At 35.3% G+C, this 20,902-nt stretch overlaps 1 protein-coding gene across 1 annotated transcript in view; it reads left to right on the forward strand.

Moving 5' to 3' along the window:
• CEP350 (centrosomal protein 350kDa) overlaps positions 1-20,902 on the forward strand; it is a 133,975-nt gene that overhangs the window by 52,676 nt on the left and 60,397 nt on the right. The window contains exons 17-24 of the mRNA XM_008572941.1: positions 1,572-1,682; positions 2,093-2,233; positions 3,605-3,741; positions 4,576-4,698; positions 8,074-8,243; positions 13,783-13,979; positions 14,571-14,755; positions 15,257-15,344. Of these exons, the coding sequence (XP_008571163.1) occupies positions 1,572-1,682; positions 2,093-2,233; positions 3,605-3,741; positions 4,576-4,698; positions 8,074-8,243; positions 13,783-13,979; positions 14,571-14,755; positions 15,257-15,344 (1,152 nt within the window). The remainder of the gene's footprint in view (positions 1-1,571; positions 1,683-2,092; positions 2,234-3,604; positions 3,742-4,575; positions 4,699-8,073; positions 8,244-13,782; positions 13,980-14,570; positions 14,756-15,256; positions 15,345-20,902) is intronic.

Raw genomic sequence — 20,902 nt, forward strand, 5'->3', positions numbered from 1 at the left:
GTGCGTTTGAATTTATTGATTTATTATTAGCTCCCACCAATAAGTGAGAACATGTGCTATTTCTCTTTCTGTGCCTTACTTGCTTCACTTAATATAATTCTCTCAAGGTCCATCCATGTTGCAAGTGGCAGTATTTCATTCGTTTTTATAGCTGAGTAGTATTCTGTTGTGTAGATATACCACAATTTCTGTATCCACTCATCCGATGATGGACATTTGGGCTGGTTCCAACTCTTGGCTATTGTAAAGAGTGCTGCGATGAACATTGGGGAACGGGTATACCTTCGACTTGATGACTTCCATTCCTCTGGGTATATTCCCAGCAGTGGGATAGCTGGGTCATATGGCAGATCTATCTGCAATTGTTTGAGGAATCTCCATACCATTTTCCATAGAGGCTGCACCATTTTGCAGTCCCACTGTGTTGATGTACATTTGGATTATATCCAGTTTGGGGCTGTTATAAATATTCCTGCTATGATAATTTTTGAACAACTCTATGTGTACAAAATATGTTTTCTTTTTTTTTTTTTTTTGTCTTTTTTTTTTTTTTTCTCGTGTCCGGCAACGGGATCGCAACCCTCGGCGTTGCACCCGCACCTCGCTCAGCCAGTGAGCGGGAAACAGTCTGTATGTGGGATCTGAACCCTCGGCGGGAGCGCCGCTGCACTTCCCAAGCAGCGCACTGTAGCAGTGCGCCACCGGGCCGGCCCGATGTTTTCATTTTTCTTGTGTAAATACCTAGGAGTACAATTAGTTGGGTCAAGTATATGAAACTGCCATCCTTTTTTTCCAAAATGGTTGTAACATTTTACACTCCTACAGCTATATATGAGAGTTCCAGTTGTTCTGTATCCTTGCTATCATTTGTTATTATCAGTCTTTTTTATCCTAGTTATTCTAGTGAGAATGGAGTAATATCTCATTGTGGTTGTAACCTGCATTTCTCTTATGGTTGATGAAGTTGGTTATCTTTTTGTGTGTTTACTGACCATTGTTATATCTTCTTTTGTGAATGTCTGTTCACATCTTTTGCCTACTTCTTAATTGGACTGTCTTTAAATTATTGAGTTATAAGAGTTCTTTATATCTTCTGGAAACAAGTCCTTTTCAGATGTATTTCACATATTGTATCTCAGTTCTTGGCTTATGTTTTCATTTTTTAAACTGAGTCTTTTGAGGAGCAGAGGTTTTTAATTTTGATGAAATCTAGTTTTTAATTATTTTCTTTTATGGTAGTAACTTGTTTTCTAAGAAATCTTTGCCTACCCTAAGGTATTAAAATATTATAACAAAGATACTTTCTTGCTCTCTAATCAGGTTTTTGGTATCAGTTCTCACTACTGTGTCTTAGAAATTTTTTATGTTACTACATTATTTGACATATAGTAAATTGTTACTAAATATTTTGATAAATGTCTGATGACTAGCTTATTTACTATCTTTCCTTTAGGCTCTGATTGGTTGCTTCAGATGATTTGTGTTAGGTAGATAGCATTGTGTTTATTACAATCATTGTTAAAATAGTTTAGTATCTAAGAATTAATATTTGACTATTTCTTTATTTGAAGGCACAGCAGCAACGCCATGAAAGAGACTTGGCACTTTTGAAACTGAAGGCTGAACAAGAGGCTCTGGAGTGTCAGAGACAGTTAGAAGAAACCCAAAACAAAGCAGCTCAGGTAACTTATTTGGCAGCAGGTACTGGTTTTTTAAACCTAAATTTGTATCTTACAAATCACTTTAGCATTTTTAAAATTATATAGGAATAAAAAAGAAAAGATGTAAATAATAATGTTTTAGAACTTACTGTGGAATACTTTCATGTCATTTGATTCTTGTGGCACCTCTATGAAAGAAGTAATCAAGACTTATCCCCAATTTAGAGAAGTGGCAACTGAGGGACATAGTAGTTACTTGCCCACAGACACATCAACTGGTGGAGTTAATTCTTGAACCATGAAATCCAGATTGTCCTCCGGTGTTTTTTTCAAGGCATTTGGTCCATGAAACAAAGTTATAAATTAAAACTAATTGGGGTTGGAGGGGAGGCTGAAACATAAGTTCTTTTTTTACCCTATTTTATTTAAAGGTTCATGCAGAATCATTACAGCAGGTGGTTAAATCACAACGGGAGGTAACTGAAGTTCTACAGGAAGCAACTTGTAAAATAGCAGCTCAGCAAACTGAGACTGCTCGCCTCACCACAGATGCAGCACGCCAAATCTGTGAGGTAAAAACCACTGGGAACCCTTTTTTTAAAAACTCTGTTTAGTTGATCTGTGTAACTTTGGTCTTACCAGTAATGGGTTTCTACATCTAGCAAATGAATTCTTTGAGTTTGTGACTTTTGGTGGGAGCTACACCCTATTGAAATAATGGCAGCATTAATAGGAGTATGTTTTACATGTGAATATTGTGAAGGCAGAGAAGAGGTGAAGAACTCTAAACTTCTGCCCTCTGATAAGCTTTTTAGAAAAGTATCAACTTTATTGGTGTATATAATTTACGAACATCTCCATACTGGCCAGCTGCCAAAAAAAAAAAAAATATAAATAGTAAAGTGCATCCATTTTAAGTACACGGTTTGATGGGTTTTACAGTGCTATCAGGAAATACAATATTTCTGTCACTCCGAAAATTCCCCTTATGCCTCTTTGCAGTCAATTATAAATAGTAAAGTGCATCCATTTTAAGTACACGGTTTGATGGGTTTTACAGCGCTATCAGGAAATACAATATTTCTGTCACTCCGAAAATTCCCCTTATGCCTCTTTGCAGTCAGTCCCCAATTTTGACTGCAGGGAGCTGCCGATCAGCTTTGTATAAAGATGTTTCATTTTTACCTAGAATGATGTTAGTGTCTTTTCTTTTACTGTACCAAAGGTAAAGCCAGAAATAGTTTTATTGCTGTCTCTGTATAGGATATCTTAATCTATAGATACAGTTTCACTTTATTTTAGCAGTTACAATCTTTTTAAACAAAAATTAGGGCTGTTTGCAAAATGACTCAGATATTAAAAATCCATGAAACTACTTACTGTATGTTAGGTACTAGGGGGTTGGACAAATAAGTATAAAATTGAGTCTTCTTTCTCAAGAAAATATTAATGTAATTAAAACTAACAAAGATTTTAAAAATAAGTCATCAGTAGAAGGAATAGCTCAAAGCAATGATTGAATAAATGCCAAATGACTAATACATGCAGCAGTTTCAATAGTGGTTAAGAGTAGGAAAAATATACTTCATATTGTTGGTCAGAAAAGACTTAGGAAGTAGTAATTTAATTGATTCTTGAAGGAAGATTTAAGTTTTGGTTTACTGTTGCTAATTATATGACTTGAAAGTTTTCTGTCTGATTCATAGATTGTTATCACTGGGTGAAAGCTTAGAATTCATGTAGTCCAATCCATCTTCATAACATGAAGCTATTGAGACTTAAAGAGTCTAAATGACTTGCCCACAATATTTCATCGATTAGTAGCAGAATTTGCTTGCTGTCAGTCCAGTGATCCTTCCAAGACACTCTTCTTCCTCTTAGTTCATCTATGACATTATCTTTTTACATCTACTTTTGCCTTTATTGTATGTGTTCATATTTAGATGGCAGAGTTGACTCGAACTCATATATCAGATGCCATTACTGCTTCAGGAGCTCCCTTAGCCACACTCTGTGACCACCAGCGGCAGCACCTTCCAGACTTTGTGAAACAACTGAAGACCAGAGTTGAAACAGATAGGTTAATATTCATTCATTCAGCAAATATGTGATGAGTATCTGTTACGTTGTAGGCACTATTCTGGGTACTAGGAATACAGTTATAGACGTACAGTCTAGTGGAGAAGATAAACATTAGTAAGATATTCAATTAAGTGAATGAACTCTTACAAACTGAGATAAGTGTTATGAAAGAAAGGAACACGTCTCAGATAAGTAACACAGGAATTTGAATAGCCTGGGGGTGCCAGAAGGTCAAAGACTTTCCTGAGGAAGTAAAGTTTATGGTGAAGTCTAGTAGATGAGGAGTCAGTGATGTGAAAGAGGTAAAGAACAAGCACATCAAAAGCCCTGAAGAAAGGAGTGTGGCATTTGTAAGAAAAAATAAAAGGAGACCAATGTGACTGGAGGCAGAAAGCAAAAAGGAGCATGGTATGAGGTGATGCTGGGATCAGAACATAGTAGGACCTTGCAGACTTTTGAAGTTTATTTTAGGAGCAATAAAAGGTCATTAAAGAGATTTTTAAGGCAGTGCTAAGTGACGTGACCATATTTATGTGTGTATTTTTAAAAATCATATTTTGACTGTCTCTAATTCATAGATGTTAAGTATCTATTCACATTCATTTATAATAAGAGTAATTTTGTATTTCCTTAATAAAGCAGAAGACATTCTTTAATGTGTTGCATGTCCTTTTCTATTATTGAATGCCTTTCTTTTTCAAATACTTTGTACCATTTTTTTTCAAAATTTCTATTCATTTAAGACTATATTTATGTTAATGTTAAGCAGTATTTAAAATCTTTCTGTTATTGGAGACTTCAAATGTTTAATCAGTTTTTATTTTCATTGTAGGAAAAGTCAATCTGTTTCACTCTCTCAGAGTAAAGAAGGAACTCTTGACTCAAAGCACATGAAGTATTCCCCTACATATGATAGTTATTCTGAGTCTTCAAGATACAAGAATCATGATCGAAGGTGAAGAGAGTTTAATTTCTTTATTGGTATAGTTTAGTAAACTCTGAGGAGTGGCTTACACATTGCTTTTCTTTGACTTCTTAATCTTGTTTCTTTAAATGAAACAGTCTCTGCTCTTCAAAGTGTTGACCTCCCCCATTTAATTAGCCAATTTACAAAATAGTTGGTCCATGTAATAATATACGTACTATTCCATAAAAACATACATTGTACAAACATTGTATAAGTTATTTTTCCTACATTTAATCTTTACAGCAACCTTCCAAGGCAGGTAGTATTATCCTTATATATTAGTGAACTTAGGCTCATGGCAATGTTGAGAAACTGATCCAAGGTCACATAGGTAGTGACATACCAAGGAATTGAACCTTGATTTATTCAGCCCTAAACACTGTGTTTATTGCACATTTCCTTGCTGACATCCATATTTGTTGACATTAGCGTATGTACTAGTTTTTATCATTATAGAAAATATTGAATAATTTGTCATTGATACTTGGCACAATATTAATATCTGTAGTTTTCAATTGTGATTCCATCCTCAAATTAGAAGGTTTTAGAGGCTACTTTTTAGCATTCTTAGAGGTAAGATACTGACATTGCTAAGGGTAGTAGAACCTCAACTTAAAAAATTAAATCATGAGACTAAAAATCATGAAAATTAATGTAGGATAAGTACCAGCAGATATTGACTACATATATTATGTCTGAAACTCTGTGACATTCATTTAACCTTTATCGACACTTACCTTCATTGATACTTAATTCATTTAAACCATCATCCGGATTACTGCAGTGGACTCCTAATAGGTCTCCCTGTCCTGTAATCCTCATTCTGTTCATTAGTCACATGGTAACCAGAGTGATTTTTCTAAAATTTGCAGCCAATTTGGTTAATCACCTGTTTGAAACCTTCAGTACTCCCTCAGAGCATTCAAGGTAAAGTCCACATCACTTAGCATAGCAAAAAGTCCCTTTATAATTGAGCCTTTGGACCATCTTCAGCCCTGTCTGTTGGCATTTCCTCTCTTACCATACTCCACTAATTCCAACTACTTCCAATTCTCTAAAAGTACCATGCTCTCTTTGTTTTCTGTGTCATTACATTTGATGTACCTTCTTTCTAGACCATTCCCTCTCCATTTCATTTAGTTTACTTTTACTTGCCCTTCAAAAACCAGTGCTACACCTAGTCTGCTTTAGATACCCCTTCTGTGTCCTCCCATAGCGTTCTGAATATAAATTTTACAGTCTTGGCAACACTCTATATCCTTGTTCCTTTGCTTGTCAGTTACTCTGTAGACTAGAAGTTCTTTGAGGGCTTTATTTTCATCACCTCAAAAAGAAACCCAGTATCCATTAGCAGTCACTCCCTGTGCTCCCCTCTTGCAACTACTAATCTACCATCTATCTCCATTCTCTGTGGATTCGTCTATTCTGGATTTTTTATATAAATGGCATCATACAATAGATGGTCCTTTGTGACTGGCTTCTTTCACTTAATGTATTTAGGGTTCATCTGTGTTGTAGCATGTATCATTACTTCACTTTATGGCCAAATAATATTCTGTTGCATGGATATACCACATTTTTTTTTATCCATTTATCAGTTGATGGACATTTGGGTTGTTTCCACTTTCTGGCCATTATGAATAGTGCTTCCGTCAACATTCATTTACAAGATTTTGTGTAGACATATGTTTTTTTTTAATCTTGAGTATATACTTAGGAGTGGAATTGCTAGGTTATATGGTAACTCTGTGTTTAACTTTTCGAAAGTATTCAACTTTTTGAAGAATTTCCAAACTGTTTTCCAAAGCAGCTGCACCATTTTACATCCCCACCAGGAGTGCAAAATTTTTCCTCATCCTTGTCAACACTTATTATTGTCTGTCTTTTGATTATAGCTGCCCTGGTGGGGACTTATATCTCTAGAACTTAGCAAAGTGCCCAGTACACAATAGGCAATTTGCTGCATGTTTATTGAGTGAATGATTAGCACATAAACTACAATAGTTAGAATAGGTAGAATTGGGATTCAACTTCAGATCCTTCTGAATCCAAAGCCCTTGTTATCTGCTGTGTTATATCTTTTGCTTTATAGCTTTGTTAGAAGATTTATCCTTCCAAAAACATTTATTAAACCAGATAATTGCATTATATTCTGTAAATACTATCATAGAAATATACACAAAAAACAGTATGAACACAGGTACGGAAGTAACCAAACCTTCCTTGAGGGTTGGGGAGTGGTCTGTGAAGACTTCGCAGAAATGATACTTGAACTGAATGTTGAATTTTTAGTTCATTGAGCAGATAGACAAGGAAGGGCATGTCAGAGAGGAAATAGCTTATGCAGAGGATCTCAAAACCTGGCTGGTGATAGGCTCCTAATATATTTTTTTAAATAAAGGAATGAACAAACCAGGAAAAGCAAGGAGGAGGAAGGAAAACATTGGGAGAATATATGTTTAGTTTATTGGCTGAAGGATAACCAAAATCAGAAGTTCATTAAGAATTTGGATACTGAGGCTTAGTCAGGGAATCAGTAGAGCTAGTGGTACAGATTTGATATTAAATCTAAATGATAGTAGTTGAAGTTATAAGGATGTATAAAATTGCCCAAGGTGAATATGTAGCATAAAAGAGGAAGGGACCAAAATAAAATTGTAGAGAGCACCATCATTTTAAGGAAAGACAGTCAAAAGCAAGTGACAGGAACAGGAAAACTTGTTGGGAAGGTGGGAAGAGAAGCAGGTGAGAGTAGAATCATGTAAAAAAAGAGAGCTCTTTTATTTAACATTTAATTTTGGCATAATTTTCTGGCTTACAGAAAAGTTGCAAGAATAATACAGAGTTCTTAATATCTTTCACCCAGATTCTAATGTAACATTTTTACTACATTTTCTGTAGCAAGTAGAACATTTAAAGAGGAGATAGAGGTCAACACCATTTAATGCTGCAGAGAAATAAATTCTAGCAATTGGAAGTTTAGATGGAGCTCAGTAGAGAAGTAAGGATAGAAGCAGATTTTGATAAATCATAATATTAATGAAAAGAAGTAGAAACAGTGAGGAGAGCCTCCTTTCCAAGAAGTTTGATTTTTGAAGTGAAAGGGAAAAAAGGAGTGATAACCTAAGAATAGTAGTGCCTATTATGATTATTAAGAGTGAAAGCTTCCTCTCTCCTACTCCTCTTTTCAAAATAGTTTATTCTCAGATTTATGTGTACTAAGCCTTTTATGTTTTATATTACATTTTTCTTCATTTCATATCTTGATTATAAGGCTTAGTCTTTTGGCCAAATAAATTTACTTTGTAATTATGATTCTTATTTTATTGCTTTTTTGTTTGTTTCCATAATATTCATAAACAGAAGTAGTAGTGGTAGCAGCCATCAAGGAAGTCCTTCAGTTCCATTTGGTAAGGAAAATGAGAAGAAACCTCATGGGGAAAAGATGGAGAGTTCAGTTGATGAACACGTTCAGACTGCTGTGGATGATTCTCTACGAAGTGATAGCGTTCCATCTCTTCCTGATGAGAAAGGTAACTTTCCTTGCACATATATGTATAATCACTTGGAAACTGGAGGAGAGGTGATCCTTGTTATAAAGTGGCAAATAACTTGACTGAACTGTTCTAGTGTTTTGTGGAAAGTGGTAGTTAAAAGTGGATATTGATATTTAGCTGAAGAGATGTCTAAGCAAAGTCTTAAATATGTGGCCTGGTTTCTCCTTACTGCTTATAGCAAATTGGAGGAATTGTTAAGAAAATAGTAACGAGAACTTGAAGATTTGGAAAATTCTTAGCCTATCCATATTGCAAAAACCAAGAAAGCATGTTCTAGAGAGAATACCAGGGGTGTGACTGGACAATTACTCTATCATGAAGAGATTACCCATGGATTCATCAGCCATCTCCACAGAAGTCAGGAATAGAGATGGAATTATACCAGCAGAGACACTGCCAGTTTGGACTAAAGGAGACAGGATGAAATAAAGGAGAGCTTTCAGATTTCTAGGATTCTGTAGGATGAGACAGTAAGGCTATGAGCATGCCTTCTTCTTCAAGAAAAGAAGAATGGACTCCTACGGTAATTCAGAGATCAGCAAGGCTGCTACTGTCACCACAGGTTCAGAGCACACAGGCCCAGGTGGAAAGGCTGTTTCCTCCGAGGTTTCAGAGGGTGGGGCCATCTCTTCATTTTTAGGGATCAGTCTGTCTCTGCCCATGGCCTCAGGGGTTAAGGGTATAGGGCTACTGCCTCAGTGGGCCTGGAAGGCCTGACTGCCACCCTGATGGGCCCAGAAGGTGAGGCTGCCACGGCGGTGGGCACAGAGGGCAGGGCATTAAGCCAAAGAAGATCATTCTCTAGCCTTAAGATGTAATGGAATTTGCCTTGCTAGGTTTTGGACTTGCTTGGATCCCATCACCTCTTTTTTCTTTCTGGTTTCTCCTATTTGGAGATGTCTGTTCTGTGCCTGTTCCACCACTGTATTTTGGAGCCACTTAATTTGTCTGGTTTTATAGGTGTACAACTAGATAAGAATTTTTGCCTCAGGATGAATCATCTCAAGTGTCATCCATATCTGATTTGGATAATATTTATTTATTTATTTAAAAGATGACCGGTAAGGGGATCTTAACCCCTGACTTGGTGTTGTCAGCACCACGCTCTCCCAAGTGAGCTGACTGGCCATCCCTATATAGGATCCGAACCCATGGCCTTGGTGTTATCAGCACAATACTCTCCCAAGTGAGTCACAGGCCGGCCGTTGATTTAGATGATATTTAGATGAAACTTTGGATTTGGAATTGATGCTGGAATAGGTTAAGACTTTGGGGGCTGGTGGGATGAGTTGAATGTAATTTGCATGTATGGACATGAATTTTGGGGACCAAGGGGTGGAATGTTATGAACTGGATTGTGTCTCCCCAGAATTCGAATGTCGAAGCCCTGACTTCCCCCTGTGACTGTATTTGGAGATAGGGCCTTTAAGGAGGTTAATCAAGGTTAAATATAGCCATAAGTGGTGGGCCTCTAATTCAATATGACTGATGTCCTTATAAGAAGAAGAGACAGCAGAAGTAGACACACACAGAGAAAAGGCCATGTGAGGGCACAGATAGGTGTCTGTCAGCAAGCCAGGAAGAGAGGCCTCACCAGACTAAGCCTACTGGCATCTTGATCTTGGACTTCTGGGCTCCAGAACTGTGAGAAAATAAATTTGTTGTTTGAGCTACCCATTCTGTGGTATTCTGTTATGATGGCCCAAGCAGACTATTACTATAGTTTATAAATATTGGGAAGCATGCTCAGATTTTTTATTGATAGATAGTCCACTCAAAAATGTTTTGTGGACTACTAGGTTAAACACTAGTGAAATTCAGTTTAGGATCAGATCTCATAATGACAACTTCCACATCATGGTAGAAATTAAGGATATAGGAAAACCATAGAGGAATTATCTTTTAAGTTTCTACTACAGGACAAACTTAACCTCTACTAAATTTTATCTCATTGATAATAGTGTTTGTAATTAAAGTATTGATAACAAATTTAATTATTAATAATGTCAGTAAGCCTTAGAAGGATAGATAGTAACCATGTGTGACTTGTTTAATGCTGTATGTAAATATTTACCATGGTATTTGGCTTCTAATAACAGTGAATAAATAATTAAGTGACTTTTTTTTTTTTTGTCCTTTTTGAGACCGGCCGCACCGCGCTCAGCCAGGGAGCACTGTGAGTGCACCGGTCATCCCTATGTAGGATCCAAACCCGCGGTGGGAGCGCTGCTGCGCTTCCCAGCGCTGCACTCTCCCAAGTACACCACGGGCTCGGCCCTTAAGTGACTATTTTGAAGTATCATGAACAGTGACTTTTTGATTTATTTAACTTCATTAAACATAGTAAATTATATTGCTTGGACTGCTACTTCTGGCCATGATGGAGGAAAAGGGAACAGATTTACCTTCCCTCCTAGAACAACTAAAATATCAGATAAAGCATATGAAATAACTGTTTTCAAGACATTGGACGTCAGGTAGTGAATGATGTTGATTTATGAAAGAGTGGAAACAAATTGAGATGAGTGCTACGATTGCCCCAGCTTACTGCCAAGAGAGTGCCAGTGGTCTCCCTGCATTGAGGAAATGGAGTTAGGAGTCTGGAGAGGCCAAGGCAGCTGGAATTCGTAGGGCAACCACAATCCAAAGATATTGAACCACTAAAAAATCTCATATGTAGAAGAAAACAGGAGAAACTCTAGATGACCTTCAGTTTGGTGACAACTTAATTGTAACACCTCAAGGTATGATATTGAAGAAAAAAATTCTGAGTTGTATTTTATCAAAATTAAAAAAACTTCTGCTCCGTGAAAGACACTGTTAAGAGAATGAAAAGACAAGCCACAGATTGGGATAAAATATTCACAAATCACATATTTGATAAAGGACTTACATCCAGAATATATAAAGAACTCTTAAAACTCAATAAGAAAATCAACAACCCATTTAAAAATTGTACAAAAGATCTGAACATCCACTTCATTGAAGAACTTATACAGATGGCAAATAGACACAGGAAAAGGTCTTCAACATCATGTGTTATTACAAAAATGAAAATTAGTATGACAATGAGATACCACAACACACCTATTAGAATGGCTAATCCAAAAAATGGACAATAACAAATTGGTGACCAAGATGCAGAGCAACAGGAACTTGCATTCATTACTAGTGAGAATGCAAAATGGTACTGCCACTGTGGAAGACAGTTACAAAGCGTCTTATAAGACTTACCGTACAACTCAGTGATCACATGCCTAGGTATTTACCAGGTGATTTGAAAACATAGGTCCACACAAAAACCTATACACTAATGTTCATAGCAGAATTATTCATAATTGCTAAAAACTGGAAGCAACCAAGATGTCCTTTAAGATATCCAATGAATAAACAAACTGGTACGTACATACAAGGAAATACTATTTAGCTATTAAGAGGAACAAGCTATTGATTTATTCAACAACGTGGATGAATTTAAATAAGTTTTACTAAGTGAGGAAGCAAGCCTAAAAACGCTATGTATTGTATAAATTCCTTTTATGTGATATTCTGGAAAAGACAAAACTATAGTGATGGAAAACAGATTAATGGTTTCCAGGCATTAGGGGGAAGAGGAAGTAGTTGACTACAAAGTGGATGCATAGGGGAACTTTTAGGGTGAAGGAACTGTTATGTATAGTATTTGTGTGTTCTATATGATTCTTGTATTTGTTAGAACCTTGGAACTGTGTATCACAAAGAGTAAATTTCAATGTGTGTGAACTAATCACGTACAAACGCACATCAACCAGGATGTTGGGGGATCTCACAATGGAATGTAGCCTGTGACGAATGAATCTAATTTTATTACAAATGACCACATTGTGCAAAACCACATTGAGAGGGGTTGGAGGGGTAGAGAGCTGAGCTAAGTAACTTTGGAAAATGGTATTTTGAATGGAAGTTATTAGCCTATTAGAACAGTACATAAACCTGTACTCTAGTTGAAAAATTTGTTTTTCATGTGTATGGGTCAATAGTTCTTTACACATATATTGAGGTTGAACAAATTAAATGGGTGTTGGGTGGTGGGAGCCAGGTTTCTCAATGTTGGAAAGGAAAGATACAGATACATAAGAAAGGAAGACTAGAGTGCATTCTGGTACTGGATTAGAGTTGGAGAGTCAGTGTAAATTCATGTTTGGATGGATGGATGGATGGATTCAAAAGCAATTGTGTGCATGGGTGTATGTATGCATGGGTTAGTGTACGTGCATATGTTACCTAGCTCTGTCTACTAAACAAATGCAGAAGTAGTGATCCCCCAACAAGGACAAGTACAGCCAGTACAAGGACAGCCCAGATTGTCGTTTGTAAATATCATTCTCCAATAAAAGAAATGAGAGTTCTTTGGAGAAATGGCTGATTCTTTGGCTGCAGGGAAAATACAAGATGCGCCTGGAGCATCTTGTAGTACCAGAAAGCAAGGAAGTATTCAGTAAACGAAGAGGGGGTGGGGGGGACGGGACGAGGGAATGTGTCAAAGGCACACAGGAACCAGCCTAAAAGAGCCATTATGTTTCTAATTAAGCATGGCTTTTAAAAAGATATTTTAATTTGAATTTTTTTGAAACATAATTGATTATACATATCTGTGGGGTACAGTGTTTATTATCAATACCTGTGTGCAATATGTGATGCTCAAATCAGGATAATTAGTATATTCAGCATTATACCATGTAGTCACTTTTTGTGGCCCTTTACCAATTTCTTACCACTCCCTTTCTACTCCCCCTTTCCCACCTCTGGTGGCCTCAGTTCTGTTCTCTCCTTTTGAAAGTTTGATGAATTGGTGTGATTGTTGTATCTTTCTTTTATTTATTCGTTTGCTTTTTCAGCTCCCATTTATGAGTGAGGATGTGGTATTTTTCTTTCTGTGCCTGGCTCATTTCACTTAACATGATGTTCTGTAAATTCATTCATATCACTGTGAATAGCAGAATTTCATTCCTTTTTATGGCAGAGTACTATTCCATTGTGTATATATACCACATTTTCCTTATCCAGTTGTCTGTTGATGGACATTTAAGTTGGTTCCAACTCTTGGCAATTGTAAACAAAGCTGCGATAAACATGGGAGAATTTGCATTTCTTTGGTTGCCAGTAATGTTAAGCATTGTTTTCACTTTATTTTGGATATTTATATTTCCTTTATGAAGCATCTGATCATGTGATCTTTTCTTATTTTTTTTAAAGGTATATTAGTGGTTTTCTAACTGACTTTTAAGAGCTCTTTAAATATGAAATACATTTATCTTTTACCATATTTCTTGTCCTATATTTCTAAGTATTTTTAGGGCTTTTTTTCTTGTTTGTAAGGTATGTGAAATTTGTTCGTTATTCCATGCCTATTAGTGGCAACTGATCTGTTCTGTGAATTTATGTTGGGTTATCCTTAAAGAGTCAAAAAGCACTGCTAATTAAATACCTATTAAGAACAGTTATGATGATCAAATCTTTCTCCATATTCTTTTAGATTCTACATCTATTGCAACAGATTATTCCCTGAAATTTGATGAATCCATGACAGAAGATGAAATAGAAGAAAAATCATTTCGATCTTTACTACCTTCTGAGAGTCATCGCAGATTTAACATGGAAAAGAAGAGAGGCCATCATGATGACTCTGATGAAGAAGCTTCCCCAGAAAAAACTATGCTGTCTTCTGCCAAGGTGTGTTTCAGTTTACCTGTGGAGGTAAATGGTTGTGGATGTATTCTTTCAAAGGTATGAGAATACATTTTATGGACTCAGTTGTCAACCACCAGAATGATTTTCCTGAGATGCTAATTTTATGTTATAGTTTTGCTGTAAAGTCTGGCTTCACTTTCTTAACAAAGTAGAATACAGACGTATTCCTTGGAATGACATATTCCTTTGATAAAGGCCTTTGAGGATCTAAGCCAATATTATCTCTATAGCTTTTTCACTTGCTTCACTCTTATAACACTTTATTCCATTAAAAAATTTACACTCGTTCTTCTTACCAAATTGTAAGCCTTTTGGATAACAGGAACAAATTCTTACCCTACTTCATATCCTTGGGATAGTACTAGACTTGAAATAATGGTTTATTAAAATGTTATTGGCTAAATAAGTTAGTAGATGAATGTTAATCCATCTCACATGCCTTTTTGAAGAATGTTCTCCTACAGGGTTGGCATCCTCATTAAATAATTTATTTTCATAAATGCAAACTTTTAATGAAATTAAGCTCCAAAAGGTTTAGAAGATGATAAACTTGAAATAAACTCTCTACTCTAGGAGCTGAGCATGCCATTCTCAGGAGGACAAGATAGCTTTTCTAAATTTACTATGGAGATGGTTCGACAATATATGAAAGAAGAAGAAATGAGGGCAGCTCACCAGTCCTCACTCCTGCGTCTCCGTGAAAGGGCCTTGAAAGAGAAAACTAAGGCTGAATTAGCGTGGCTAGAGCATCAAAAAAAGTAAGTTCTTCCAGTAAGCATACTTTCACTGTTCAGTTCCTTCTTTCGTAAAAAGAAAATGCTTTATATTATAAAATGTTTTTGTTTCCTCATTTAATTTGAGTTGATCAACCCAGTTTCTCAAGCCAGAAGTATGGCAGTCACCCTTGATTCATGTTTCTTTCAAGACGTCCTTTCTACCCATCTAACATTCTAACATTTTCTTTCTATTTCTTTTTTATCACTTAACTGAATCTCATCTTATTTTTGTCATTTTATACTTAATTCCTCTCCAGTGTTGTAAATTTCTCAAAGTCCTTCTATCTTTAAAGAGCACAGTCTAAGGTTTGCACGTATTGTATACTCAGTACAGTACTTGAGATATTAATGGCTGCAAGTAGCAACTGTTTTTTACATTTGAAAATATTAAGTTGGTTTATAGACTTTTTAGTAGTCAAGAATTCTGTCCTTATAATAGAAATTTAATCTTATCTTTTTCTCAATGAAAAATATTATTTGCAGACATCTACGAGACAAAGGAGAGGATGATAAAATGCCCCCACTCCGAAAGAAACAGCGTGGTTTGCTCTTAAGGTTGCAGCAAGAAAAGGTATGTTAGGAAAAACATCCCTTTAACTCAATTTATAAGGCACGTTAATATGTGTAATCTGTTATTTTGCCTAATTTCTTTTTCTTTTCTTTTTTTTTTTTTGTTCTTTTTGAGACCGGCTGCACTGCGTGAGCGCTGTGAGCGCACCGGTCATCCCTATATAGGATCCGAACCCGCTCCTGCGCTCCCAGCGCCGCACTCTCCCGAGTGCGCCACGGGCTCGGCCCTTCTTTTTCTTATTATCAACTTAAATGAAATTTAGTTGATACTTACCACTGTTTATGCCTATACTACTGTAATTATAGAGGTTGTTTGGTAGTCTACCTTATATTTTCCTAAATTAGGATTGTATGTCCCTGCTAACTTAATACAATATACAGTCAAACCTGCCTTCATGTAGTATGTAATATAAAAGTCTTTTGAAATGCATAAAATATGTTTAAAAGACTCTATTTTCATTAATTTTTTAGCCATTGCTTTCCCAAATAGATTTTCATGACATATTAGTTACATATTGACAAATATTTTAACTTCATAGCCTTAGAAAGACCTCTGTTTTGAATCCTGGAGAGGCAGCATGGTTGTATAGTGGTTAAAAGTTCAGTCTCTGGAGTCAGATTGCCTAGGCTAAGATCTCAGCTCTACTAATTATTAGTTTCATAACTTTGGACAAGTTACTTAACTTCTCTGTGTCTCAGTTTCCTCATCCGTGAATGAGGATAATAACAGTAACATACTTTATAGGGTTGTTGGGAGGACTAAGTGAGTGCATACATAACACAAACTGGAGCACGCAATGGTAAGTGCTCAATAAATGTTAGTTGCTATTATTTGAATTCCAGCTTTGTCACTTACAACTGTGTAACCATGGTCAGGTTTAAGTAACTCTCTGAGACTTAATTTCCTCATCTGTAGGAGTGAGATTATACTTCATATGGTGGTTGTGAGGATTAAATGAGGTAACATGTAAAGTGTGTTTCATGGTGCCTGGTAAGTATACAATAGACTCTAGTTTTTTTTTCCCTTATTGAACTGTTGTCAGGTACTACCTACTGTGTTAGATGACTTATGAACTTAATTATTTGAGTTATATATTGAATTATTGCTTAGTTGTTTTTTTAAAAAATAAACTCAGCCCAGGAAACATCACTGATAATATGATTTTGACAAAATTCTGAACTCTATTTTTTAAAAAAGTTATCTTTTTAATCCAAAAAAGTTGGTTTTAAAATAAAAAAGTTTTCTTAGTTAAAATAAGTAAATAACTTTCTACACTGTTACAATAGCTTCCTGTTTGTGAAATAGAACAAAAGCTAGATTTATAAATATTTTCTTCCATTTTGCAGGGTTTCCTTTCACTTTCCTATAGTATCCTTTGAAATGCATTAAAATTTCAATATATCTAGTATTTTATGGCATGCCTGCTGATAACAAATTTTCCCAGTTTTTGTTAGTTTGAAAATGTATTTGTTTCATCTTCATTTTTGAAGGATATTTTTAATAGGTATAGAATTATTTTCTTTCAGCACTTGTAAAGATACATTTTCTATTGTTTACTGCTTTCCATTGTTCTTGAGGAAAGGTCAGTTGTCTTAGTGTTGTTCTTTTGAAGGCTTCTTTTAAAATTTTTTAAAAATCGTCTTTGAATTTTCAGTAGTTTTGCTATGATGTGCCTCAGTGCGGTTTCCTTTGTATTCATCCTGTGTAGGGTTTGCTGAGCTTGTTGAATCTGTTTGTTGTTGTATTTCATTATTTTTCCCTAAATTGCCTCTTCATGTGTTTCCTTCTGTCCCATCTTTTCTCCTTTCCTTCAGGGACTTCAGTGAGACATATTAGACCTTTTGACCACTTACCACATCTCTCTTCTGCCCTGTTTTATTTTTATTTCATTAAATAAAGAAAGAAATGGAATGTTTTTATTGACCTGTCTTTTAATTCATTAGTATATCTTCTCCTTTGCTTAATGTACTGTTTCACTGATCCAGTGAGTTCTTAATTTGATATTTTTTTTAGTTCTAGAATACCCATTTTGTTCTTTTTTAAATGTTTTAATTCTTTGTTGAAATTTTTTACCTTTTCATTTAGTTTTCTGTCTTGTCCTGTATACTTTTGAACACATAACATATAGTCATTTTAACTTCCTTGTCAGCTGACTCCAATATTTGGCTATCTCTGGGTCTACTACTATTATTTGTTTTTATTTTTATTATTACATGGTCTTTTTTCTTTGCATGCCAAATGTTTTTTTTTATTGAATACTGGACACCATGTATAACTACCTGCAAAGGTTCCAGCTGATGTTCTCTTCCACTGGAGGGGATTTATCCTTCATTCTGCTATGCAGTTAGAGTCATCAGTTGTTCACCTAAATCCTTTCAAGGATTGAACTGGGTTAGGGTTGGGTTGCAGACTTGGTAAGCCTCAGTCTGCTTCTTGCTTGCATTGTCCCTGGGTTGTGGCCCTCCAGAGATTTTACTTTTGAAACCCTGGTAAACCTTTCTTACTCAGCAGAAGAGACTTTGGAGATTTTTGTTTGGCTCCTTAGCCTTCTGTCTGGGCTGCTTTAAAACTTGGCAGATGCTTTGAGAAGGAAAATGTGAGTTTGAGACCTTTTAAGTCTCTAGTTTTGTCACTCCAGTAGTTGGTGTGACCACTTTGAGAGAAGTTGACTATACCCAGTTAAGTTGAGGACATAAGTAATATATGACTCAGCACTTTTGCCTTGGTATATATTCTAGAGAAGATTTCATACATGTGCAAGGGAAGATGGAAGCAACTTTCTTCAGTAGGAGAATAGATGAAACAAAATATGTTCCTGCAAGAAAGTATACTCCTACAGGAAAATGAATGCATTAGATATCAGCACTGTCCAATAGAGGTTTCTGAAATAATAGTAATATTCTATATCTGTGCTATGTAATACAGTAGCTACTAAGATCTAATGCTGCACTGTCAAACATGTAGCTAGTGGCTATCATATTTGACAGTGGAGCATTAGATCTTCATTTATCAAAAACAGTAATGTTGATTTTTAAAAAAATGTTGATTTTTATAGAAAAGCAAGATGCAAAGGATATGTACAGTCAGACCATTCATATAAAAATTTTAAAGTAACTAATTAGTAGTATGTGTTCTGTGGAGTCACTCATGCATCAAAAGTACAAAATCACATGTAGGAATGATAAATTTGGGGGGAAGAAACAAAGGAAGAAGAGATTGGGGTGGAGTTTGGTTTCATTTATAATGATTTATTTTTGAAACAAATTTGAAACAAATATGGGAAACTTAAATATGTTTAATCCCAGTGGTAGGTGTTTTGATGACTCATTTTTCTGCTTGTAATACTTCCAAATTTTTTAAAGTAAATGTGCAAAAAATAGTTTTTGATTTAACTAGCTACTCCTGGAAAGTTGCCTTATAGAAATAAAACTACCTGAGTATGAAAATATATCCAAGACATTTATTGTTGTTGTATTAGTAAGAATTATTCTGACTGGTTGTGAGATGGCTATAAGCAGTTTGTCACAACTGTACCCCCAAAAGAGAGAACATATTGCCCTATGTACACTGATCACCATTTTAAAGTGATCAATTTGCTTCTACAACCTTATGACTTATTTTTAAGAGAGAAGCAAACCTTTTTTCCCTAGAATTCCCTAGAAAAAGTCTCTTCTAGGTTGTATAAATTGGATGAATTTATATGTTAATTGGTTCAGAAACTCAGTCCTAGGCCAGTGGAAGTTACAAAATGTACTTTGCGGAACTCTGGGGATCCCTGAGTCCCTTTCATGGATCGGGATGGTCAAAACTATTTTCATAATGATACTGGCATATGAATTTGCCCTTTTCACTATATTAACATTTGCAATAAATTGTGGGAAAACATTGCTGACTAGAACTGCTGGTGCCTTAGTACAATCAGTGGCACCAAACTGTGTTGGGAGTCATATTCTTTACTGCCACATACTTGGAATTAAAAAAGTAAGTTTCTTTTAAGAATGTCCTGATTACGTAGTAAAAATTATTGATTTTATTGGCTTGTTCTTTGAGTACATATCTTTTTCATACTCTGTGTGACAGAAATGAGAAACCCACAAGCAGGCACTTTTGCTGGATACCAGAATACAGTGATTGACTCAAGGAAAAGTATTTATGCAATTCTTTGAATTGCAAGCTGAACTAGCCACTTTTTTTTTCATGGAATACCATTTTTACTTGAAAGAATGATTCACGGGCAAACTATACTCATTCCATTTTGGGTATTTGACAGATTTTTCTCAAAGATGAACAAAGTGTGCCTGTCAGTTCAACAAAAACAATTGACAGTTATTTGTTTCCAATGATAAAATTAAAATTTTAAAGCAAAAGTCAGAATTTCGAAAAATTTTTACCTCCCACCCCATACTAAACAATTTTTCTTTTAAGATTAATGGTGACAATAATGAATGTGATTTTTGGTATTGTATAATGAAATGTGTCAACATTTAGAAAATCTGCATAACTCCGTGAATCAACATTTTTCAAATGACTGATGCATCATGCCAGACAATAGAGATTTGCAAAAATCTAAATACCACTCTTTTCACTAATTTTTTTTTATTTGAAAATATAGTTACTTTCTTTAAAATGCATATAAGGTCATTGTATAGTCACAAGAGAATGAGAATAGAAAAGAGCAAATAATGTCTTAGTATTATAAAAATAGTTTGATCTTGGGAGTCCGCTGAAAGGGTCTCGGGGACCCCAGGGACTCATAGACCACTCTTTGAGAACTGCTGCTCCAGAGAAATTCATACATGTGCCCAAGGTGATAAAGAATATAAAGTTCTTCACTGCAGCATTATTTGTAGTAGTAAAAAATAGACAACAACCTTAAAATCCAACCATATGGTTAACAGATAAATGTATTTTCCTTTAGTGTAATTTTATGCAGCATTAGGTTAAATTAACATAGAAAAATATCAAAAGCAATGTCTAGTAAATGTACATATGGTATTGTTTATAAAATATTTTAAAACATACAAACCAAAGAGCATATGTTTTTTGCAGATAAGTATAAAAAGTTTTAGAAGAATTTAAAAAGAATGTGCTGGAAGGTTATGTACCAAACCCCTGACAGTGGTTACCTCTGAGGAGATGGGGCACAGGATTGCAGACTAGTTTTATCTGTAATATTTTATTTCCTTATAAATTAAAGACTCAGAGAAAATATGACCAAATATGAACAATTGTTAATTTGGGCTTTTAGAAATGTGGGTATTTATTATGAACTTCACTGTGTTTTCAGATAGTTTCAAAAAAATCTCTCAAACATAATTAAAATAATAATAAGTAACAAACTTTTAATGTGTTTATTATGCTTAATTGGCATAAAGACAGATTTAAGCAAATTTATGGAAAAAAGGACTGTTAAACTTTTACAGTTATTAACAGTGAAGTGTATCATCTTTTGCCCACTTAACTAGCTACTTAAGACATAATAATGTCCTATGTGGAGAGAGATTAGTGCAAAGTAATCTTATATGTTTCTGGTGGTATTGTTAAGTGGCGACAATCCT

The sequence above is a fragment of the Galeopterus variegatus genome, unplaced genomic scaffold (genome assembly GCF_000696425.1).
Source record: "Galeopterus variegatus unplaced genomic scaffold, G_variegatus-3.0.2 Scaffold850, whole genome shotgun sequence".
In the NCBI taxonomy this organism is placed as follows: domain Eukaryota; kingdom Metazoa; phylum Chordata; class Mammalia; order Dermoptera; family Cynocephalidae; genus Galeopterus; species Galeopterus variegatus.